This window comes from Pleurodeles waltl, chromosome 5 (assembly GCF_031143425.1).
Source record: "Pleurodeles waltl isolate 20211129_DDA chromosome 5, aPleWal1.hap1.20221129, whole genome shotgun sequence".
Classification (NCBI taxonomy): Eukaryota; Metazoa; Chordata; class Amphibia; order Caudata; family Salamandridae; genus Pleurodeles; species Pleurodeles waltl.
The window spans coordinates 756,609,360-756,635,183 of NC_090444.1; the positions used below are offsets into that span (position 1 = coordinate 756,609,360).

Below are 25,824 nucleotides of genomic sequence, written 5' to 3' on the forward strand. Positions count from 1 at the left end.
GTTGCTAGGCACTGTTGTAAGGGCCGCATGTGTAGTCTTGCGCTTGGGACAATGGCTATGCATGAAGACATCATGCCTAGAAGTTTCATCACAAACCTTACTTGATAGTGTTGGTTTGGGTGCATGTTTAGTATAACGTTTTGGAATGCTTGTATCCTTTGTGGACTTGGAGTGGCAATCCCTTTTTGTGTGTTGAATGTTGCTCCTAAGTACTGTTGTATTTGACACGGTTGTAAATGTGATTTTTGGTAGTTAATTGAGAACCCTAGCTTGTGAAGGGTTTCTATGACGTATTTTGTGTGTTGAAGACACGGTTGCTGAGTGCTGGTTTTTATTAACCAATCGTCTAGGTAAGGGAATACGTGTATGTGCTGTCTCCTGATATGTGCAGCTACTACCCCAAGGCATTTCGTGAATACTCTTGGTGCTGTTGTTATTCCGAACGGTAACACTTTGAATTGGTAATGTACTCCTTGGATTACAAACCTTAAGTATTTCCTGTGGGAAGGATGTATGGGTATGTGGAAGTAAGCATCCTTGAGATCTAATGTTGACATGCAGTCCTGTTGTTTGAGCAAGGGAATCACGTCTTGAAGTGTCACCATGTGAAAGTGATCTGATTTGATGTAAAGATTTAGTGTTCTGAGATCTAAGATGGGTCTCAGTGTTTTGTCCTTTTTTGGAATTAGGAAATACAGGGAGTAAACACCTGTTCCTTTCTGATGGTTGGGTATTAGTTCTATTGCATCTTTTTGTAACAACGCTTGGACTTCTAGTTGTAATAGATCCAAGTGCTGTTTGGACATGTTGTGTGCTTCTTTTGGAGGCACATTTGGTGGTAATTGTAGGAATTCTATGCAATAACCATGTTGGATAATGGCTAGGACCCACGAGTCCGTAGTTATGTGTTTCCAATTTTGATAATAATCTGTGAGTCTCCCCCCCACTGGTGTTATGTGTTGGGGATTTGTGACGTCGGAGTCACTGTTTAGTTTGTGGTGTTTTTGGGCTTTGGAATTTCCCTCTTGTTTTAGGGAACTGTCCACCCCAATATTGTTCAGGAAAACCTCCTCTCTGATATTGGCCCTGGTATGTGGGTCTGGCTTGTGAGGTGGAAGGCTCTGCGGTCTGGGCCCGAAACCCCCCTCTAAAGTGCGGCTTCCTAAAAGTGCCTCTGCTCTGTGGGGAGTAGAGTGCGCCCATGGCTTTGGCCGTGTCAGTGTCTTTCTTCAGTTTGTCTATAGCTGTATCCACCTCCGGCCCAAACAATTGTTGTCCGTCGAAAGGCATATTCAGCACAGCCTGCTGGATTTCTGTCTTAAATCCGGAGGTACGTAGCCACGCGTGTCTCCGAATGGTTACCGCTGTGTTTACTGTTCTGGCCGCCGTGTCTGCTGAGTCCATAGCCGACCTTATTTGGTTGTTGGAGATAGTTTGGCCCTCCTCGACAACCTGTTGGGCACGTTTTTGGAACTCTTTGGGAAGGTGTTGAATAAAATGTTGCATTGCGTCCCAATGTGCCCTGTCGTATCTTGCCAGTAGAGCTTGCGAATTGGCAATTCGCCATTGATTGGCTGCCTGTGCTGCCACCCTTTTGCCTGCTGCATTGAATTTCTGACTTTCTTTGTCGGGTGGTGGTGCGTCTCCAGAAGTTTGTGAGTTTGCCCTTTTCCGGGCTGCTCCTACTACCACCGAATCAGGAGTTAGCTGTTGTGTAATGTATACAGGGTCCGTAGGGGGAGGTTTATATTTCTTTTCCACCCTAGGTGTGATGGCTCTGCTCTTGACTGGGTCTTGAAACACCTGTTTGGCGTGTTTTAACATGTCTGGTAACATTGGCAAACTTTGGTATTGGCTGTGCGTAGATGACAGGGTATTGAACAAGAAGTCATCTTCTATGGGCTCTGCATGCAACGCTACGTTATGAAAAGTAGCTTCCCTGGAAACCACCTGCATGTAAGCAGTACTGTCCTCCGGTGGTGATGGCCTTGCCGGGTAGCAATCCGGACTATTATCCGAGACCGGTGCATCATACAGATCCCATGCATCCGGGTCATCTTGGCTCATCCCTTTGTGCGTTGATGACTGCATCATTGGGGGTGTTGCTACTGGGGAAAGATGTGGCGAGTGCGGTGGCGATGGCTGTGGAGAAAACTGGGGTGGTGTTCTTTCCTTAGCCACTTTTGCTTCTGGCTGCATTTCCGCCTCATGGAATGCGAGCTTCAGCTTCATTTTAATTGGAGGAAGAGTTCTCCCCGTGTCTTTTTGTATATGGAGCCTCCTCTGGGTATGGTCCGGCTCTCCCATGCCCAGTTCTTGTTCAAACCTGTGGCCTTGTAATTGTGAGGAAAGGCCCTGTTTGTCTGTATAGGAGCTTTGTTTCGGCTCCGAGGCTGCGTGTTTCGGCACCAAAACCTTTTCGGAAGTCTTTTTTGGCTCCGAAGAAACCTTTTTGGATTTCGGGGTGCCGATCTCTCGGTGCCAAGTCTGGTCGGAGCCGGTATCTCGACCGGAGTCGGATGTCTTCGGCTGCTGGGAGGCCTTTTTCGGTGCCAATGTTTGGTCACAGTGCTTTCGGGTAAAGCCATGGCCTGTTGGCGGGGGCGTCCCTTAGGCCTTCATGATTTTAGAGTGAGTTTTTGCCGAGGCTGGTTTACTCACGGTTTGCTGTGTCTTCGGCTGCTCACTCTCGGACTCGTCCGAGTCCGAATCTCTAATGGCGAATGGCTCCTCTTCTTCGACGTCGGTGTGTCCGGCCAGTGTCGACGCCATCTGGAGTCTTCGAGCTCTTCGATCCCGCAGTGTCTTCTTGGATCGAAATGCCCGACAGGCCTCGCAAGTATCCTCATTGTGTTCGGGGGACAAACACAAATTACAGACCAAGTGTTGGTCTGTATAAGGATACTTTGCGTGGCAGTTGGGGCAGAAGCGGAACGGGGTCCGGTCCATGAGCGTTGAAGATGGACGCAGTTGGGCCGACCAGGCCCCGCCGAGGCATGGAAACCCTGAAGGGCTGCCGGAACTTTTGTTTCTTCGGTGTCGATGTGCTAGCACTAACCCGGTACCGAGTGCAAACAATACCGTCAAATTTTCCGATGGATAACTATCTTTTCCGAACCGAAACACGGAGCGTAGAGGAACACGTCCTAACCCGATGGCGGAAAGAAAACAATCTAAGATGGAGTCGACGCCCATGCGCAATGGAGCCGAAAGGGAGGAGTCCCTCGGTCTCGTGACTCGAAAAGACTTCTTCGAAGAAAAACAACTTGTAGCACTCCGAGACCAACACTAGATGGCAGGATAATGCACATCATGTGTATCTGCAGCTACACATGCCATCAAACATACAAATATACATACATACATACACACAAAACATACAAAACACCTTGCACTGTTAAAATATGCCATCTTTATCCTTTTTACAGTTCAAAACCTGAAAGCAGAAGTCCTTGTCAATGAAGACAACCATTTTATTACTTCATGCTGGTTGAGGACTGGAGTCTAGGGTAGTTCCATATTCTGATCTGAACTGACAGAAAAAGGAGTGGTTCTTGTGGGTACTGCTAAATCCCACGTAAGGACCTCCACCCTGCCTGCATTTTCATATGCAAATTCAAGCCTTTAACACTTAGGTAAGCTATTTGGCTCATTCATTTGAAGTTAGTTAAGAGAAAGCTCAAGACAACTCGGTAAGTTACAGCCCATCTAGAGAGCCCTCCAGAGCAATCCAGCCAGCGGTACACAACATAAGTTACATTTATGTTAAGAAATTCTTAAGAAACTACTTCAATAACCCCAACTAAATTCAGAAACAACATAACAGACGACTATGTTAGTCCCCCTCTGAGAAGTATTCCCACCAGGCATGGCAATATCTCACCTAGAAAACAGTCTGACCAGCTCAATTGGCCTCCAACCTAGTGAGTGACAATTTGGGAGGAAGCACTATCTTCCTCCCCCTCACTCCTCACTTGGGAGGAAGCACTATCTTCCTCCCCCTCACTCCCCACCCCCACTAACACTGCGCCACTTCTTCACCCCCAAGTCAACTGTAAACCTATACCCTTTTACTCAACCCAATATACCAAGATATTTCATATTCAAAGATCCTTTGAGGTCATATTAAACAAGACATACCTAACTCCCATCTGTAGGTCAGTCATAAAAAGCACAAGTTGCCCCAATTCCAGCAAGATACTCCTATCTTATCTAAATGTCCAAGGGTGAGCGTTCCCTATAGTCTACCAAGAACAGCAAATAAACCGTGTTGCTTTTTCTGCAGCATTCACAGACATAGGCACAGGGGCTGCACCAGCACACATGCCACCACCACTCTAAAGTGGCTTCACGGATTGCCTCCTGGTTTTATCAGCCCTTAGCATTCATCATTCATAAATTGTACAAGAGTACTGCCTTGTTAGATGTATAAGAGCGCCAGCACCAGGGACCCAGCCAGGCAACCAGACCCATGTTTGGATGCCATGCCATCTGCACATCCCCTATATTCAGCATTGTTCCAGGACAAAGGGCTGTGGTGCACTGTGGATGTGCTTATCTACTGCTGTCTCCCCTCTCACAAAATAAGTGTGTGGGCTACTAAGGTCGCTCTCTACTTTTTGATTTGAATATCCAGCCTAGCTTCTCATCTTCCAGAAGACTGCTAATGTTAGCTCTTGTGAGCAAGGCCAGTTCAATTTCCTTTGGTGCATACTTTTCCCACTTTATGAACACCAACAGATTATAGGCTCCTGGATGTCATCAGGGCTGGTCTCACATTATGGGGCCTGTCACACATGTCACATGGGACAGATGTCTCCTTCAGTTCCCTGTGACAGAAAAGTAGATGCCATCTTGATTTCACCATCTCTCAGCAGGAGGGCATCTTCTTTGTCTGCGCGTCTCGCTCACAGAGGACTTTGTTAGTCGCAGCATCAGCTTCTCAAGCAAGTGCAGTTCCAGTACTACATATGAACATTTTCAACCCACTTGCCCCCTCCTCCCAAACAACTCTTTTTATGAATTTGCCATACCTCCAATTGCTGAGCAAGCTCCTCCATTAGCATTTGCTTGTTGTTTTGACAAATGGAGAGTAAAGTACTACTTGGAAATGAATGGTGGGCAATATTAAATAGAGAAAACAATTTGACACAGACGCATTCCCTGCCATAACAAATTTTGCTGACTTGACATAACAACATGCATTACAGTGAAGCTAAACAGAGTAAATGTTTATAGCCGTTTAAAAATGCTGCAATCATGATTTACCTGGCAGTCCATCAGCTGTGCTTCCATGTCCACTGGCTCCTCGAACACACGTAAGGCATTGGTTAAGGTGGCTTTGGCACTCAACAGCCAGTTATCAAGCTCGTCAGCCTCACTTCGATATCGCTGCAGTGCCTGCTCCTGACGCTGCTCTTCAAGCTGCTCATTTAGTTTCTCCTGATGGCACAAATGCACATGATGAGTTGCTTTTTGTAAGTGAAAATGGCTTTGGACAGTTTCTGTGTTCAGCAATGACGTTAACGAGGAATAAATGCCTGATACCTAACAACAATGCTAATTATAGAATGGTAATAATAATAATGATAATAGTAATAATAATAATAATAATAATAATAATAATAATAATAATAATAATAGTAAGTTAATGACAATTGTATTCTCAGCGTATCATAATTGTTGTCAAGTTTATGGGTGATTGTCACACAGAAACTAGAACTCGTATTTTTTCCACTGCTCAAGTGTTTTAGCTTTATCAAAGATGAAAGGTTTATGTGTCTCAATCTGAATTTTCTTAAGGCTGAGCAGTCGCTTTGAAGAGGTTTACAAGTGATATCATACAGACAAATTTCACCCATCTGAGATGCTTAGAAAGTGAGCACTGAGAAATATGTTATTTTTTGTGTTTGTCAAGGTAACACACCGAAGAACTTAAGATAATTGTTTCCACATAATTTTTCTTATCTGGAGGTCAGTAAGCAGTGTCCTGTTTCTTCACAGCCCCTTAGCATTTTTTGCATGATGTTTTTCCTAAGCAATACGATTCTCGTTTTCATTGGTTTTTCAAAAATACCTGCCATAGACTAATTGCTTAAGCTCTCCGGACTCATACCATGCTAGTGGTACAGACCATTCTACATACTGACAATCATACCTCATTGGTTAAGGGGTGGCACCTCAGGGCATATTAAGTATGTGGTCATTTGAAACGAAAATCCAGAGGAAGTGAATCTAATATCTTTCCTATCTTTCCTATTATTGCAAATATTATGTTTAACATGTTTCTGCCTTCAGCATGACCACAAGAGTAGGTTCTGTGGCATTTACTAGAACAAAAGCTACATTAAACCACCACTACCACTGAGTGTATGAAACCAATATGTAGGAACCCATCTAAATAAGAGGACACTTAACAAGGCCATCACAGATGTTGGTATAATCAATTTTATACATATAGCTCACAACTGTGCAATTGGCAGTAATTGACTGCCATTGTGTGCTAGACAAAAGAGGCCTTTTTTTTACTGGCCAGTACCCCAGACCCTCTACTGCTGTAGCCCTACCTAGAGTAGAAACATGTGACACTTAAAAGGGGACACTTTCAATCTTATCTTACAAATTGTTTTTCTGCTGAGAGTCAGGGGACAAATAAACAGTGGGGTAATGAAACTTAAGAGGGCCCCCTGCAAAGTACCTCTAAGGGGCCCCCTCTCCCACACCCAATAAGGGGCCTGCTGCCAGTGCACAGTGTACTATGCTGAGGGGGGTCCCTAGAGCCCAGGGCCCCCTGCACCCTGGGGCTCAGGGGCCTTGGGTACGCCACTGACCATACCCCAACAACATAATTTAACAGTAGACCCCATTCTTTCAAACTCAATGAATACTAGACAGGCAGGCTGTATCCTGGCTTATAAAGACAGGCAGAAGAGAACCTGAAAAAGGCCTATTCTGAACATATGTTGAGAACGAGGCGTGGCCCTTTGATGAAGCATGCCACCTTTGGTGTCTATGGACACTGCATCCTTTTAAATGAAAAAAGTATTGATGAATCATTATGTGCTTCAGCAGGTGTGTATGTCAATTAGGAGTAGGTGTTGGTCATCCAAAGGAGATCTGCTGGGTTAGTTAAAGAGCTAAGTCTTCAGCTGCTCATGGAAGCTGAGTAGTGAAAAAAAGGTCCTGATGTGTTGGGGGATTTATTGGGTGATGTCGAAATAAAGTAAGACCTCCAGCTCTGCTTCTGTGGATGCTTGGGATACGTGCAAGAGAGAGAGACTGAGAAAGAGACGAAGATTGCAATTGTCTGGTGGGTTGGTAGAAGTGAAGGCAGTGGCTGAGTTAGGCAGGTCCAATGTTGTGGAGGATCTTGAAAACATAGGTGAGCAGCTTGAATTGGCAGCATTTCTGGATGGGGAGCCAGTGGAGTTCGTGGAGGTGAGGCGAGATATGGGTGCGGCAAGGGAGGTTGAGACTGGCAGCGGCATTCTAAATGGTCTGGAGTCCTTGTGTGAGGTGGGTTAGGATACCAGTGTAGAATGCATTGCCACAGTCCAGCCTGCTTAAGATGAGGGTTTGAGTGACGGTGCTTCTGGTGGTTTGGCGAAGCCAGGTGAAGATCTTATGTAGCACTTGTAGGATGAGGAAGCAAAAGTTGTTGACAGCAGTTATCTGAGGTGCCACAGTGAGTTTACTGTCCACGATGAGTCCTAGGTTTCTGGCTTTGTCCAATGGAATTGGCGTGGGTCCTAGTTCCCCTGGCCACCAGGAGGAATACCAGGATGAGCTCTTGTTTCTGAAGATTAGTACTTCCATTCTGTCTGTGTTGAGCTTCAGGCAGTTCAGTTTCATCCAGTCTGCCACGCTGGTTATGCAGTGTAGGAAGTTGGCTCTGTATATACTATTTTAAAGTAAAAAATAGTGTGCACAGAGTCCAAGGGTTTCCCTTATAGGTAAGATGGTGGCGAAAAGAGATCATTCTAATGCTCTATTTTGTGGTAGTGTGGTCGAGCAGTAGGCTTATCAGAGGGTAGTGTTAAACATTTGTTGTACACACAGGCAATAAATGAGGAAACACACACTCAAAGACAAATTCCAGGCCAATAGGTTTTTATATAGAAAAATATATTTTCTTAGTTTATTTTAAGAACCACAGGTTCAAGATTTACAAGCAATACTTTAAATGAAAGGTATTTCACCCAGGTATTCTAGGAACTTTGAATAATCACAATAGCATGCACAGTTTTGACAAAAATGGCAATAAGCTATTTTAAAAGTGGACACAGTGCAAAATTCAACAGTTCCTGGGGGAGGTAAGTAAATGTTAGGTTCACAGGTAAGTAAAACACTTACAGGATTCAAAGTTGGGTCCAAGGTAGCCCACCATTGGGGGTTCAAGGCAATCCCAAAGTTACCACACCAGCAGCTCAGGGCTGGTTATGTGCAGAGGTCAAAGTGGTGCCCAAAACACATAGGCTTCAATGGAAATAGGGGTGCCCCAGTTCCAGTCTGTCAGCAGGTAAGTACCCGCGTCTTCGGAGGGCAGACCAGGGGGGTTTTGTAGGGCACCAGGGGGGACACAAGCAGTCACAGAAAGTATACCCTCAGCGGCACAAGGGCGGCCGGGTGCAGAGTGCAAACACGCGTCCGGTTTCTAATAGGAATCAATGTGGAGACCCGGGGGTCTCTTCAATGATGCAGGCAGGCACATGGGGGGGGCTCCTCGGGGTAGCCCCCACCTGGGCTAGGCAGAGGGTCACCTGGGGGTCGCTCCTGCACTGGAGTTTGGTTCCTGCAGGTCCTGGGGGCTGCGGGTGCAGTGTGGTTTCCAGGCATCAGGTTCCTTGAAGCAGGCAGTCGTGGTCAGGGGCAGTCTCTGGATTTCCTCTGCAGACGTCGCTGTGGGGGCTCCGGGGGGTCAACTCTGGCTACTCACGGGCTCGCAGTCGGCGGGGAGTCCTCCCTGTAGTGTTAGTTTTCCGCAGGTCGAGCCGGGGGTGTCGGGTGCAGAGTGGAAAGTCTCAGGCTTCCGGCGGGAAACGTGTGGTCTTTAAAAGTTGCTTCTTTGTTGCAAAGAGTTGCGTTTTCTTGAACAGGGCTGCTGTTCTCTGGAGTTTCTTGGTCCTTTAGATGCAGGGTAGTCCTCTGAGGCTTCAGAGGTCACTGGACCCTGTTGGATGCGTCGCTGTTGCAGTTTTCTTCGAAGTAGGGAGACAGACCGGTGGGGCTGGGGCCAAATTAGTTGTCGTCTCCGTCTTCACTGCAGGGCTTCAGGTCAGCAGTCCTTCTTCTTCTTTAGGTTGCAGGAATCTATCTTTCTCGGTTCTGGGAGCCCCTAAATACTCAACTTAGGGGTGTGTTTAGGTCTGGGAGGGCAGTAGCCAATGGCTACTGGCCCTGAGGGTGGCTACACCCTCTTTGTGCCTCCTCCCTGTGGGGAGGGGGGCACATCCCTAATCCTATTGGGGGAATCCTCCATCTACAAGATGGAGGATTTCTAAAAGTAAGAGTCACCTCAGCTCAGGACACCTTAGGGGCTGTCCTGACTGGGGGGTGACTCCTCCTTGTTTTCCTCATTATCTCCTCTATCCTTGCCGCCAAAAATGGGGGCAGTGGCCAGAGGGGCGGGCATCTCCACTAGCTGGGATGCCCTGTGGTGCTATAACAAAGGGGGTGAGCCTTTGAGGCTCACCGCCAGGTGTTACAGTTCCTGCAGGGGGAGGTGAGAAGCACCTCCACCCAGTACAGGCTTTGTTCCTGGCCACAGAGTGACAAAGGCACTCTCCCCATGTGGCTAGCAACATGTCTGGTGTGTGGCAGGCTCCCATAAACTAGTCAGCCCACACTGGAAGTCAGGTATGTTTTCAGGGGGCATCTCTAAGATGCCCTCTGGGTGTGTTTTTACAATAAAGTGCACACTGGCATCAGTGTGCAATTATTGTGCTGAGAAGTTTGATACCAAACTTCCCAGTTTTCAGTGTAGCCATTATGGTACTGTGGAGTTCGTGTGTGACAGACTCCCAGACCATATTTTATGGCTACCCTGCACTTACAATGTCTAAGGTTTTGCTTAGGCATTGTAGGGGCATAGTGCTCATGCACATATGCCCTCACCTGTGGTATAGTGCACCGTGCCTTAGGGCTGTAAGGCCTGCTAGAGGGGTGACTTACCTATGCCACAGGCAGTGTGAGGTTGGCATGGCACTCTGAGGGGATTGCCATGTCGACTTAGTCATTTTCTCCCCACCAGCGCACAGAAGTTGGCAAGCAGTGTGTATGTGCTGAGTGAGGGGTCCCTAGGGTGGCATAAGACATGCTGCAACCCTTAGAGACCTTCCCTGGCATAAGGGCCCTTGGTGACCAAGGGTACCAGTTACAAGGGACTTACCTGGGTGGCAGGGTTGTGCCAATTGTGGAGACAAAGGTACAGTTTAGGGAAAGAACACTGGTGCTGGGGCCTGGTTAGAAGGGTCCCAGCACAATTTCAAATCATAACTTGGCATCAGCAAAGGCAAAAAGTAACCATGCCAAGGAGGCATTTCCTTACATGCAGTTTATGAAGTTGTTCCTGGTGGTGTTGACGTTGTTTGTCAGGGATAGGATGAGCTGTGTGTTGCCGGCATAGGATATGTCAAATCCATGAGCTTTGGTGATGCCTGCGAAGGGTGCTATGTAGATGTTGAAGAGAGTTGGGTTGAGAGATGATCCTTGTGGGATTCCTCAAATCAGTGTATTAGGTTCTGAGGTGTACAGTGGGAACCTGACTATGTGTTCTGACTGTGAAGAAGGAGGCTATCCGCTTTAGAGCTGGTCCTTGCATTCCGGTATGGTATACCCTTGAAACGACAGTGTAGAGAGCGAAAGTGTTGAAAGCTGTGGAAAGCTCAAGCAGAATGAAAGCTGCAGTGTCTCTGTGGTCAAGGATGGTCCAGATGTCATCGGTGGCTACAGTGTGGGCTTTTTCTGTGCTGAGGTTGCTGCAGAAACCTGATTGCTTGATGTCCAGTAGTTATTGATTTTCTAAGTGTCTGGAGAGCTGTTTGTTGATTGCCTTGTCCAGAACTTTGGCAGGGAAAGGTAGTATTTAGAGAAGGGTCAGTAGTTGCTGAGTTCACTCAAGTCGGCGGATGGATTCTTCAGGAAACCACTGACTTCAGAGTGTTTCCAGATGACCCAGAAGTTTGCGCATTTAATGGATTTGTTGATGATGGATTGGAGAGCAGAGCTGAACATAGATCCTCCTAAGTTGTAGATGTGGTGGGGGCATTGTTCTCTTGGAGCTTCTGAGTGGATGGATTTCATGATTACTGCAGTGTCCTCGCTAGGTGATTGTTACCGCTTGTCGTGGTGGGTAGTTGGTTGATGATGTCTTCTGGGTGGTGCTGGGGATTAGAGTTGCTGTAGAGCTTTGTGATTTGATTTTGCTGTGGAAGAAGTTGGAGAGGTTGCTGCAGAATTCTTGCAAAGGTGTGATGATGATGGTTGCGGATGCAGGGTTAGAGAATTCCTTGAAGATGGTGAAAAGCTATTTGCAGATGTTGGAACTGGTTTCTCTCCTGAGTGGCAGGGTTTTTTCCCTTGATCCTCTGATTTGGTGGTGGTAGAGTCTGAGTGTGGCCATGCATGTGTTGTTTGGCGGTGATGGTGTCCTGGGTGGTACGCCATTTCTTTCAGCTGTTTGCAGTAGCATTTGGACTCTCTGAGGTCGTCAATGTACCAGCTGGTTTGCTTTTTGGTTTTCCTCTGTTTAGTGTGCTTGAGGGGTGCTAGAGCCTCAGTGCAGCCTGATATCCGTTCACTGAAAGTTGTTATATCATTTTATCAAGATCATCGATGGGGATTGGTTGGTCCAAAAGATGTTGGTCCCGTTTGCTTTGGCTTATTATTCCAGCTTTGTCTGGTGGTGCTGAGTATGGTCAGAGTGGTGACTAATGGCCAGTCAAGGTACAGTTCATTAAATTACACCTCCCATTTCCATCATGGAAAGTACTATGTCGTCCCTCCCCCGACACCAAAAAGGGAAGTCTGCCTTGGAAGCACACAAAGAATTTCACAGCTGGGTAATGAGTTGACCCATGATAAAGTACAACAGAGAAAAATGAATGCTTATCTGAATACTGTCAACTCAAGTGAGCCTGTAGAGAGGTGCCCTGACTACTAAGAGGATGCCCTAATGAGCCAGTTTTGGGAAAATTAAACATCTTCAAGACACAGCTTGCTCCGAATGAGATGAGAGTAGGGGCCCCTACTAGCCCCGAGGAAGACAAATGGCAAAAAGTGTTGATTGTACTGAGGGGGATGCTTAGGACATTTGAATAACTGTGTGATCCCATTTGAAAAAAGATTAAGCACTATAACTGAAGGGGGTTATCACTGTGCACTCCAGCGGGCTGGGTTTGTCATAAGTTACGGGCCAAAAAAGACTTCAACCAAAAGTAGACCTACATGACCCTCAGAAATTTCCTCATAATCGACAACAGTAGGTGCATGACTTACATGGCCTATTAGGTTTTGATTCAAGGGTCCAATACTTATTGTATCCTATTTTTTGTGTGAAAAGGCTGCTTAAATTGGGAAAAAGTGTCATGTATCACTCTTTAAACTTTTTGCAAGGTTACTCATTCATTATTAAATATTGATATCTTTAGTGTCTCACTGAATACTCCTGAAAACTGAGTAATGTCATCCATGCTGATTGCTAGTGCACTTGCAGTCTACTTTAGAAATGGGAAAATATTGATGTGTAGATATCTTTTGATATTTGAAAAGAGTATCTATACCGGCTGCATCCAGTATTAAGTATCTATGCACACTCGGGAACCTATGGCCGTTTATTAAACTTCCACAACCAATGGTATTTTGGTGAACTGGTGCCCATGTTAAAAAGTGGTGCCATCAAGGCAACAATCACTTGTGACAACAAAACAAACAAGGTCTGAGAAAGTAGGATTTTACCCATTGAATAAGCCATCCTCTTAAAATGTGGCATCTAAATTAGAACCGTATGAACTATTCATGACTACATGAAATTCATTCTAGTCTCAACAATTAGCTAATGTATATTGGACTTCGCAACCAAAACATGATAGCCAAGACGGAGGTAGACAATAGGACAAGGCCTGTATTTTCTCAAGTTTAAACTTCATTAGGTTAATTTTGGGCTACCTGAGAGTTCCAAAAAGGAATTCAGTAACAGCCCCAGAAAAAAGTGGCACACTGATGGCAAGTTTTTTCTTGCCCATCAATCGGTGGACGTGATCAAATTCCACCAATTTAGCTGGGATGTGCCATCTTGCTGCAAATATTCAATCCTAGCAGGATGGGACACACAATATACTTCACACCTTAAGTAAACACAGTGAAAAAGGGGGACATATATTTGCCTTGGCAAACTAGGTAAAAATTCACTACTACTGTAATCGCTCAGATCTTTTTTTTACAGGTCTGTTTATTATATTCATTAGTATACTACTTAATGAACAAAGCACCATTTTTATGTCTGCAGTAATCGCTTTCAGCACTTCAGCAATCAGTCAGATCTCTAACTGAAAGTCGTCATTTCTTTCATCTACTCAAGAATGGTATTTTTACACATTGGTGTTCCACACATACCGTATGACATTGCAGAGGATACCCAAAATGGAGATTAAAATGTACAAGCAGGCTTTTCTTGGGGCAGTCAGATGTTATTGGGTATCACATTGCGGTGTAGTAACATTTACCAATGGGGTCCCAAAAGCACAATACTCATGCACTCCTAACTGGAAAGTCAACAGGCTCCGTTTGGACATTTGTCCTCCTTAGGGTAGCAATCAACAATCACTTCACAAATTGTTGGAATCTAGAGTCTCAGAGTAAATATGACAGGACAGATTAAAATCAATAACTTCAAGGTGCTGTATATACTGATTTACTTTCTATAAAATGAAAATGATATGTAAACAAAAAATAAAACAGTGCACTTAAAATTATGAAATTGGGCAAAGGTCCAATGTGAAACGTCGTTTTTGCTTGCGATCAGTAGGTCCTCAATTTGTAATTATCATTAACATATACCCAATGTTATCCTATGGGGTTGCTCTGGGTTGACTTGGGTTTGTATTTGAGGTTCTTGAAAAAAAATATGGAGGTTGATTGATGGGTAACAGGAGGGGATACTGGGACCCTGGCTTTACTTTAATGTAGATGCAGTAGCATCTAAACATTCACAAGAACAAAATATTACCAGCCTTAAATATAGTCTACATTTTGGATTTTGAGGTTGAACCCTAAAAAACTAAAATATATCCAATCCCAAAAACTAGCTATCTAGTTACACAAGTGATCTAGTTACCGGAGTTTTGGCTCCTCTGCTATGGGTTAGCAACATAATTCAGGACAAACTGGTCCTACCAGTGAAAAGGGACTCTATGCCAGAGTACAAAGACTGACTGTCTGCTGGTCATACTGGGAATCAGAAAAGTATTTTACCAAAATGTCAGCTTCAAAATATCGAGCTGAAACAATATAGGCTTCAAGATATCTATGGGAACAATATTATGAAGGTACGTAGATGCTGAGTTACAATAGTAAATTATTCTCACTTGTGTATACTTACCATGACAACATTGTGAGTGTCATTATATAGCAGATTACATTGTAGCAGGTCGATATTTTTGTGGTCGATATTTGGGGAAACAACTGCTGAGAAAGGTTGGTACAGCGCCCTATGGGAAGATCACTTTTCTTGAGGGTAAAGGAAATGGAGCAAGTCCAGGAGGCTACCATTGGCAATGTATTACATACGTGTGATGTCCAATAGACTCCAGGACTCATCACTCCATTTGTACCACACACAAACTCTCATGTCCAGTAGGTAACCTTAATGCATGTTCCAGACATGACAAAGAGCAAGCTAGAATAACACTACCACCACTTTCAGTCATGTCATAGCCCACGTTGAAAAGGCAGTAGCCATTCTCACTCAAAAGATGCTGTTCCTATGATATCAGAGTCCAGCTCTGATACAAACAACATCTAAAGTAAATGGAATCATTCCAGTGGAATCTCAGGACTGTTTCTCTCACAGATGAAAACACAGACAGGATGTCCAGAACGATTTAAGGGCAGGGCAGCAAAGCTTGTTCAGAGCCATGCAGAAGACTCCCAAACTGATTGAGTCCTGTTAAAATTATTCGGCTGTACTTGGAAATAGTACACCACATAGTCATCCTTGCAGGCTTCTGATATGGAATGCCTCCTTTGTTGCAGATATAATAAGCTGTAGGATCAGTTTAAGTCAGTGTGCCATGCCATTTTATGCTCTTTTTAGCAGCAATATTAGAGAAGGTGTCAGGAAGAGAGAGGTTTTAGGCCCATGACTGCTTTTCATGCTATGACAAGGGTACTCTTACACCAACCTAAATATGACTTCTGAAGTGTCATACAATCATTTGTAATTTATAAGTTTGATGTTTGGAAATTAACTGTTAATAGGAGCTCTTTAAAACTCCTTGGCACTGATCAAAGCACTGCTTGAATCCGCTGCAAGACTCACCATGGGTTTCCAAAAATGTAATCACTTAAAATCAATCTTAAAGGTCTTGCACTGGAGGCAAGAATTACATTCAAATTGATATGCTTCACTTTCAAAATACTAAAACTACAACATAAAATGGATCGTTCCTCCTCTATTTGTTCTCTGAAAGGCCAAAAAGTCTCACACTACTGCCTTGAGAGAGACAAAATCAGCACTAACTGCTGCATCAAAGTCATTCTGCTTCAGTCATTCTACAATGGCTGCTCATTGATTATGGAATTCTCCCCCTGAAGATATGAAAAACAAGCATTTGCAATGCAATGGGACTTGCATTTGCTCGAGCTAGAACTATTAGCCTCGTAAACTCCTAACCAGACTTTTTTGCCACATAAATTGAAAACGAAAAGTAAAACAGTATCACATAAGCAAGCCAATTTAAAGCGCCACGCCATAATCATGAAGGAGACACACAAAAAGAAAAAGAAGTTCACTCACTGTCAAACATATCAGCAAAAGTGCAATTAGCCATTTAACTTGGTCGATGTCCAAGGCAGTAACCAAACCGGCCGAAGGAGGGACAAACGTTAAGCATTTACCAATGATAACAAAGGATTTTTGAAGGGCAAGCCCATGAAAGAGGGATAGTGATGGGCATGAGGTGGGCGTGGTTAAAAGCCCAAATAGATAATAACACTTTGGAAAAGCAGCGCTTGCTCGACCTAAAAACACACAAAAAAACTATTCAAAACTCACTTAAATGTGTAATTTTTGTGCTGATCTGCACCTGAAGAAAAAGGACTGACACACTTGCTGCTAAAGACTTTTCTTCTCTTTGCCTTGTTTTCCTTCTTCTATTATTGATCTTTCTCCCCCCCAGCACTCACCACTTTCTGTTTGATCTCTCGCTCGACTTTAAAAGTTATAATGATTACAGTCCACTTACTGTTAAAAGTACAAACAAGTCTTTACTCCTTCTTATCTCTGTTCAACGTGAAGTGCACTGACATCCTTTGGGGACAGTAATGAAACATAATAAGTTCTAAATACATAATTAAATGACTGGAGTTTCGAAAAAGGAAGATGACAGTTTGCCCTTCACACAGGTCCATGCATACTGCACTTAAATATTGACTAGAGTATAGTCCAACCCCAAAATAACTGTGGTCAAACAAGTTAAGTTTAATTGAAACCCAACAGGCATGGACTTCAGCACCTCTGTAAGTCCCTACTAAATGGTACCCTTGGTACCTAGGACATGGGTCTTAAAGATGGTCCCTAAGGGCTGTCTTATGCCACCCTAAGGGACCCACACACAAAATTACACACAGTATGCCATCGGAGGCTAAGTGACATGGTGCAAACCATGTTTGAAAACATGACATGGCACACTTCAGTGTGCCATGTCAAAGACACTGCATGGGCTATACATAAATCACCCCTACAGCAGAACTTGGAGATCGAAGACAGGGTGCAGTATGCTACGTGTGGAAATATCCACATGAGCAGATATCGCCCTGTGATGTCAATACTTAGACATTACAAGTGAACAGGAACGCATCTTAAGGTATGTACTGGGCACTGGTCAAAACTGGCCCCAGCTACATAATGGCTTCCATGAAACCTACGGTGTTTAGTATCAAACACATCGTATTAATAAAGCCACACTGATTCAAGTGAGGGTATTGTTAATACATGCACCCAGACAATGCCTGCTCTGGAGGAGGGTGTCCGCACCTCCTCTAGCAGGATGGCTAGTGATTCAGCATACCATGGCCAGAGACTTGTAAGACCTGCTGCCTTTGATATGTGACCCCAGCCTCCCCAGTCCTGGGAGATGCTACCCCCTGCCTTGAGGCCCATTTGGCACCAGGACAGGTGGGAAATCAGACAGTCAGGAGGTGTGTTACTCTCCCAGGCTAGTCACACAGCTGGGGAGGGCTATTTGAAGTGAACGCAAAAATAAGAATTCCACCACCATGTGTGTGATGGAATTAGGGACTCTGAGACAGAAAGTTATCATATAAGGGGTGTAGTGACCCCAAGGGTAAATAGCCCACTGACTATTATCCTTCACTTGCCTTAATGCCCCTAAATTCTGTATTTATGTGGCCTCCTGACAAAAGGTATTCAGATTCTACCAACCAAAGAATAAAGAGGACACTGTAAAGCTGCAAAAAGCAAGAACTGAGAAACAGCAACTGATTTAGCCCCAACCCTGCGGTCTGCTGCTGTCCTTGACAACTGCGTTAAAGTTGACTCATGTCCTGCATCTGCTCTGCCTCCAAAAGCCTGGAAGGACTGCTAGCATTTCAAGGATCCACCAGCATCTCCTGTGGTGTACTAGAGCTACTCCACTGCACCCTGCAGACACCCAAGAAGTATTACATAAGCCCCAGACCCTGGATAGCCCACGCCACAATGCACCACTACACCAGAGCCCCCATAGCCTGAGTCAAAGTAGGCCAAGGGTGCCGACAAGGTCCTGAGACCCTCCAAAGCTGAACCCCACCTTGGGTTAGGCCTGTTTGGTCTCCCGGTTGCTGCCCGCAGCCTCATTTGTGCAGAAACTAAGAACTGTGGGGAGTCTTTGTGACAAGAACCTTGGCAGACACAGCACCATTGCACACACACACCCCAGCCAGAGTTCCTGTGACTGACAGTGGCCCTGTGTGCCCAAGACCCTTAAGACCTGAGCCCCCCCTTTGGGTTTAGTCTTACTGGTCACCCAGTCCCCACTTGCAGGCTCTTTTCCCCAAGACAGGTCCTGGTTAAATTGAATGGGAGACCTTGTGTACCTGGACGCCCCAGTGCCTACCGAAGGGATCTCTTGGTGCTGCCTTGGACCTTGTTCCATACTTATCTTAACTCAAAAAGGATAGTCCTGTAAGTCGTTGCCATGTACCCGTATGTAGAATGTGTTTCTTTCCCTTAGGATAACATTAGGGCACCCAAAGCGGAAGAGCACCTCTGCACCCAGATGCCCCTGAGCCTCCTGAGGTGACCTTTTGGTGCTGCCTTGGACCTTGCCCTAAACTTCTCTTAACTCCAGAAGGACAGTCCAGTAAGTCGCTGCCAAGCACCCGTCTGCAGTATATGCTTCTTTTCCAGTAGGATAATATTATCACATTTAAGTCAATCAAGTGCATTTGCTGTATCTTTAAAAACTTCTAACTTAAAAAGTACTTACCCAATAACAAAGTTATTGGTGTCATTTAATGTCTGTGTGTATGAAGCAAATGTCTAACACACCCATTTGAGTAGCATAAGCTGCTCGACCACCCTTCCACAAATAGAGTACTTGGGTTTTTTAAAGAAAGCCCTGTCCGCTTTCAAGGGGGCATCTGGACTCTTTTCACAACATACCTCTTTTTGGTATGCTTTATAACAGACAGCTTCCTACACTCAGAGAGTACACCGCAACCCGGGTCTCGACTAAAACATTAATAGAAGGTCATTATCTACAGGCCTAGTGGCAGCGCCTGATTGGTGGTGCTAGGGGAGTGCTAGTACTTCATGCATATATACAAACCACATAGGCCACGGCATTCACTAGAGACATCACAGGGTGTGGAGGCGTAGGATAGCAGCCCCACCTTTCCCCCATTATGACAACACAACTCAGGGCTATGACCTTGCACCACGAGGGATGCAGCTGATTAGGCTCACCAGCGTATGGCCTGACAACCCTGGTTCATATTTCTACTGCACTCTTGTAATAATCCAGACACTGGGCAGAACTAAGCAAGGTACAAGATACAGGAGGTGCAGGACCACACTGAATACCCCCTCTGACCGTAGACATTACTGACTCCCATTACCCAGTACCTGATTCCCCAGAATGTGCTCTCCCCCCTAAGTGTATAATGGTATAGTCTAAAACCACCAAACCAGCAATGCCTAAGGGCTGCTTGGCCACCATACCTAAACGTCCAGCAGATATTTATCCTTCAACACAAGCGGGCTCCAGCCTGGTAGAACACACAAATAAGTCTGATTTGATACTGCAGGCCATTTGTGGATTTAAGATCACACCGAAGACAAAGATTGATGCAGTAGCCCCAAATGTTGGTCTTTTACAAGCTGACCACAGAAAACTCGTGGACACAGTGGATGATGCTGAATCCACTCTCACATCGATGTGTCCGAATGTCTAGGAACTACACTATAAGCTGACCGCACTCAAGGATGATGTCCACATCCTGAGGATCAGGGCTGAGGACACCGAAGAACGTTTCTGTCATAACTACATACAGATCATTGGGCTGTCTAAAAAGACTAAAGGGCCCAGCATGGAGCTCATCCAAGAGAAGTGGCTCCTGGACACAGTCCTGGCAGGTAAATCCCCACATTTTTTTCTATTGAGAGCGCACACAGGATCTCGGGATGTCTGTCTTCCTGGGCGCTCCATCACAGCCGATGATGACTCACCTATACATTGGGACTGCGGCTTCATCCTGCAACTCACATAAATACGCAGTCCCTGGCAACTCCTCCCCCATTTTCCCATCCCCAACCCCTTTGCCCAGAACTCAGAGCACCAGAACAGCAGCAGATTTTTGGGTCTCTATGATGCCTGGAGAGACAAGCACCTGAAAGACAGAAATTATTGCTATCACTCAGCACTACCCCAATTGAACACACATTTAGATTACTTCTTTCATAACACCATCATGGGCGGCATGATACTTGACAGTGAATTTTTTCGATGGGTCTGGCCACATCACAACCTCCGTGGTCTGGTTTTGGGCTGGAGCAGGCCTACATCTTGCATCTCCATTTGGAAACTTGACACCAGTGCACTGGTGGACTCAACATTTAGGGACTTGCTGAGAAAGACCACAGTCAATGAAGGTATCGCTAGCAATTCCATAACTGTATGAGAGGTATTCAAGTAAGTTACAAGAGGAATATGGCTCATTCCACATATGGTGTTAAGACTGAACTTTTCTGTAATATATTAATAAATAAAATTGCTACAACAGATGAAGTAAACTGGCTCGAGCAAGCGGGGTTAGGCCAACAGAAGCAACATGAACTCAGCAGAATCTTGGGTGGGAGCTGGTGTCGAGACTAGGCATGCTACTGAGTACAGGTCCTGCAGCAACACAAGAATGTGACAAATTTGGGCAACTCATGGCCTGGTTACTTAAAGAGGAACATGACAGACGACAAAACTGAACCATTAGGCTACCAGAAAGCAGGACAGTTAATACACAAATAGCAATAAACTCAGATTTTGCGAATTACTCCTGTATATTATACACACCGTCAACAAATCCAGAGTCGGATATACTCAAGAGATATCTAGGTAAAATATGTCTGACTAGACTGAACCTCCTACATAGATTACCACTAGAAGAGTCCCTGACTTAAGACGAGATACAGATGGTTATTGATCAAATGACCGGGAACAAGACACCAGGTACAGATGGGTTCCCTGACAAATTTTATAAAGCCTTTAAGAATACACTTGCGCCAAAGCTCTTGGAAATATACAAAACCTCACACCGGTTAGGGACACTCCTGAGATCCAAGCGCGAACCAATGATTGTGGTCTTGGCGAAACCTGGTAGGGATATGCTTGACATATGATCTTACTGCCCATTAGCTATACTAAATCTAGACTACAAAATTCTGGGAAAAGTACTGGCAAATAGACTCCTCACCATAATGAACATGTTGGTGATCCAGACGAAAATTGATTTATACCTATTAGGAACACTTTCCTAGACCTCCATTACCTATTCACTCTGGTAAGGAATGCCCGAGACTCCAACACATGGACATAGAATAGGCATTCAAAACCCTAGGGTTGACCAACCTGATGGCAGTACTCTTTGAACTCGACTGTTATATACTCGCCCAGTAACATGCTTGCAAACATATCAGGTGATATCAGTGCAAGTCGCTATAGACAGAGGCACTAGACATGGCTGCCCCTTGTCGCCATATTTTTACTCTAGCCATGAGGCATTTGGAGTGCCTTTTGTGTGATGTGGCGATGTACAGGGGTATTCGAATGGGAGTATGGTGGCAGCACTCCCGGAGGTGATGGAAATTTTAGATGGGTTTGGGAACATGACCTGGTTGTAAATTAAATGGACCAAGTCCGCCTTCTTCCCACTTTGGCCATTCCTAGACAAGAACAGATGGGGATAGTGCCATGATTTCAGATGGTTAAATATTTAGGGGTAACTGTCTGTCATTCAGACACTGACTCAATCAACAGTAATCTGGTTAGGCTGTTAGCATTCTCGCACAAATCAGTAAAATCTTGGGTGTCTCTAACGCTGTCTTCAATGAGCAGGATAGCTATATCTCAAATGCTGATCCTTCCTTGGTTACTGCACTACTTTTCTACCTGTCTGGTTCCCAAGAAGGTATTTAATGACTTCCACATGCTTCTCTACAATCTGATTTGGGGGTTGAGCAGGAAGTGGTTCGACCTCTACAAAATACAACATCCACTGGCAGATGGGGGCTTGGGGCCACCAAATATGAAATGTACTATATTGCAGCTCAAATGCAGTTCATCACTTGATGGCTGAAACTTAACCCAGACTCTGAACGGATAGATATGTTTGGTGATACACAAATCCCTGAGATAATATACTGGTTTAAGACACTGGGCACATGACAGCTACCAGACACATAGATATGTGACTCCTAAATGGTGAGGGTGTCCAAACCCACCGGATCTCCTAATGTTGTCCAGTCTGCCCCTTCACTCCTTTACAGCTACTTAAGATACGAAAGCACATAAAGAGAGTAGTACTACAAAACTGGGCAATCTTTACATACACCAGACTTCCCAGATGTACCAGGACCTATGGGATTAAATTACTTTAAGACTGGGGTATTTTATTACCTATAAGACAATAGCTGACATACTGTGGCAAACATGGGAGCAAGAAGGCGTGGAGACCCACACAGTGCATGCCCTCCAGATCCTGTTCACTCACTGGAAGGGCCAGGAGAACGGTAATAGTGTTATATAATACCATACAAACCCTACATTTTGCCCCACCAACACAACTTTAAGACAGGCTGGGAGCAAAACATAGGGAAGAATATAGCAGTTGACCAATGGACCAAAGTACTGGAGTTTGTCCATTGGATATCCTGGAACACCCAATTAAAATACACCAGTTCAATTATCTACACCCTTGAGCGCATTGCCTATAAGTATGTGGGAGTGGACTCCCCATGCCCCTTCCTACATACAGGTGATATGCACATGGGTGATATAGGTCCCTAAAGGCAGAATTTGTTTCCCATGGTATGGCAGTGCCCATTATTTTGTGGTGTTGGGAGGAAGTACTGGAAACCACCAATTAACTGATCCTTTAGACCTTGCCACTGGACTACTTACTATGCCTGCTGGGTCTAATGTCCCAACTGAAGGAGGTTAAATACCATTTGAGAGTTACAGATCAGGCTCTTGGGTTAGCAAAACGCCGCACATCAATGGCCCAGAAGTCTCACGAAGCGCCAGTACTGAAACATTGTCTGGAAGACCTTCTGAGATGGGCAGGAACAGAAGCCATTGTACTTGCCATTCTGAGGACGACTGAAGGGGATGGGTAGACAGTCATGCAATGGGACATGATACTGCTGCAGATTGAAACCAAATCCGATAAGCGCCTTGTAGGAAGCTGCCTCTTTATATGATAGATAAAAATGAGATATATCGTGCAGAGTCCTGGGGTTCTCTTACTAGTGGACAGGGGCTTGCTCCAGCAATCCTAAGGGGCTCTTTATGGGGGTAGTGTGGTCAAGCAGCCTTAGGCTTATAAGAGAGGAGTGTGAGGCATCTTCAAATACACACACAGTCAATAAATGAGACACACGACTCAAGAAGGAGATCCACACCAATTTACAAAAATAACAAGTATCTGTATATATGTTTTGGCACCAGAATCAATTTGTTAGGCAAGTATGTTTTGCAAGCAGAATCATTCAAAGTCGACACAGTGCAATTTTTGGAATCTGCAATTTTATCCTATGGAGGAAAAACAAAGATGGCAAAACAAGTACAGACCAGCGACTTATGGGTCCAATCTCCTGCACTACAGGTAAGTATTGGGCAAGGGTCAGGACTACACCAACAGGTCACATTGGGCGGCAGAGGGGCGGCCGCATGCAGAGGTGTAGTACGGCGACAGGTGCCCAATGTTAATCAATGGGCTCAGTCCAGTTGAAGAGATGGGATCCAGTCAGGAGAAGCCAATAAGGGGGTTCCACTCTTGAAATATCCGGGGACATGGGTACACCACAGGTATTCTCCTCTGCGGGGCAAGGATGACAGGTGCAGAGGTGCTTTGAGGAATTGGGTTTTCTCAACTGGAGCACTTGCAGTTAATGGGGCCTGCATAAAGAGGCTGCAGGGGGCATCAGGGAGTCCACAGAGGAAAGTCCAAGGTGGGTTTTGTCTCTGGAGGGCTAGGGAACCACGCTGACACTTTGGAGCAAGTAGGCGGGAACAACAGACAGTTCGACATGGCTGGAGCTAAGGGCCAGATGTAGGTAGGTATTAAATTGTGACTTGCAATTTGCGAGTCATAGTGACTCGCAAATTGCAACTCGCAATACGAGATGCAGAAAGGTGTCTCAGACACCTTCTGCGACTCGCTATGGGGTCGCAAAGAGCCACCTCATGAATATTAATGAGGTGGGTCGCAGTTTGCGACCCCATAGCGAGTCTAGGCACTCACAGGGATGTTGGCCTGCTGGAGACAGCAGACCACCATGTCCGTGACTGATTTTTGAATAAAGGATTTTTTTTTTCTTTTTGCAGCCCGTTTTCCTTAAAGGAAAACGAGCTGCAAAAAATAAAAATACCGAAACCATTTGGTTTTGTTTTTTTCAGAGTAGGCAGTGGTACATAGGACCACTGCCTGCTCTGAAATAATATTTTTAATGACATTCACGAAGGGGAAGGGGTCCCATAGGGACCCCTTCCCTTTTGCGAATGAGTTACCATCCACTTCAAGTGGATGGTAACTGCAAGTTGGTTTGCGACCGCATTCGCGGTCCCAAAGCAACTCTGCATGGCGATGCGGTCGCAAATAGGAAGGGATCACCCCTTCCTTTTTGCGAGTCGCAGCCTCAAATTGCGAGTCGGTACAATTTGAGGTTGTGCATCGCGTTTGGCCTTTTGCGCCTCGCAAACTGCTTTTTTCGCAGTTTGCGAGGCGCAAAAGGCTTGCTACATCTGGCCCTAAGTCGGGTGCTTTTGCGGCTCATAGGTGACCTTCTTCTTGGTAGGTCAACAAGAATCTGATTTCCTGGTACCAGTGGCTTGCCTAAATATTCCATTTAGGGGTGTGGTGGTTCAGGGAGTGGAGTGCAGTAGCCAATGAGCTACTTACCCCTGATGTCACAACACCCCCTATATGACCAGTTCCTGTGGGAGGTGGGCATAACCCTGTCCCAAAGATCCTAAATCTGCCAACACCAAAATGGCAGATTTCTAAAAGCTGTTTCCACATCAGGCAGCTTACCTTAGGGGTGGGATTGACTAGAGGGGTGGACACACTTCCCTGAATACTAAATGTCCCACCTGTGCAGGTGCCAAAATGGCCCATGGGTACAGGGGGTCAGCATCACTCCTTTGGATGACAGCAGATCTGCATAACAAGGGCTGAGGGCCACTTTGAAGCCACCACCTTGGAATGCAGGTTTGCAGGCCATCCTGTTGGGTGGGGTGTGTAAGCACCTCTCCCAGAGCAGACTTGGTTTATGACCGCCCCAAAAGCAAAGGTTCTCACTTTCGAGGGGTCAGGTGTGTGCCATGTCGTGTTTTCACTTTTAGCTGCATGAAAGCACACAGACTGAAATGGCAGTTTGCACGTGCTAGGAGAGGGGTCCCTGAAGGTGGCACAATGCATGCTGCAGGCCTTGGGGACAGTCTTTGGTACCCACACCCTAGGTACTAGGGGTACCATTTACTGATTAAAAGGGGACCAAATGTATTGCCAATTGGGGAACAATTGCACAGTTTTAGGAAAAGAGATCTGGCACCGGGGACCTGGGTAGCAGGAACCCCGTGCAGTTCCAGACAAAATTGCATTAATTACCATGCAAAAAAGTGGGATTAAATCTGTCAAAAAGGGGCACTTTTCTACACGTCCTTCATGAGGAGACCTAGGGTGCCCCATTTCCTGAACCGTGTTGTCCCAAATGTAAGTCACATTCTGAGCCAACCTACACAAAGACTGGGTGTAAAAGAAATTTACAATGCACCACCATATGCTGGCACTCTCACACATTTAAGTACTGGGAGTTTGACAAGTTGGAAAACAAGC

At 45.4% G+C, this 25,824-nt stretch overlaps 1 protein-coding gene across 2 annotated transcripts in view; it reads right to left on the bottom strand.

The window, feature by feature from the left end:
• SYNE1 (spectrin repeat containing nuclear envelope protein 1) overlaps positions 1–25,824 on the bottom strand; it is a 1,478,055-nt gene that overhangs the window by 492,304 nt on the left and 959,927 nt on the right. For both annotated transcript variants that reach the window (XM_069234720.1, XM_069234721.1), the window contains one exon: positions 5,269–5,442. In XM_069234720.1, coding sequence (XP_069090821.1) covers positions 5,269–5,442 — 174 coding nt within the window. The remainder of the gene's footprint in view (positions 1–5,268; positions 5,443–25,824) is intronic.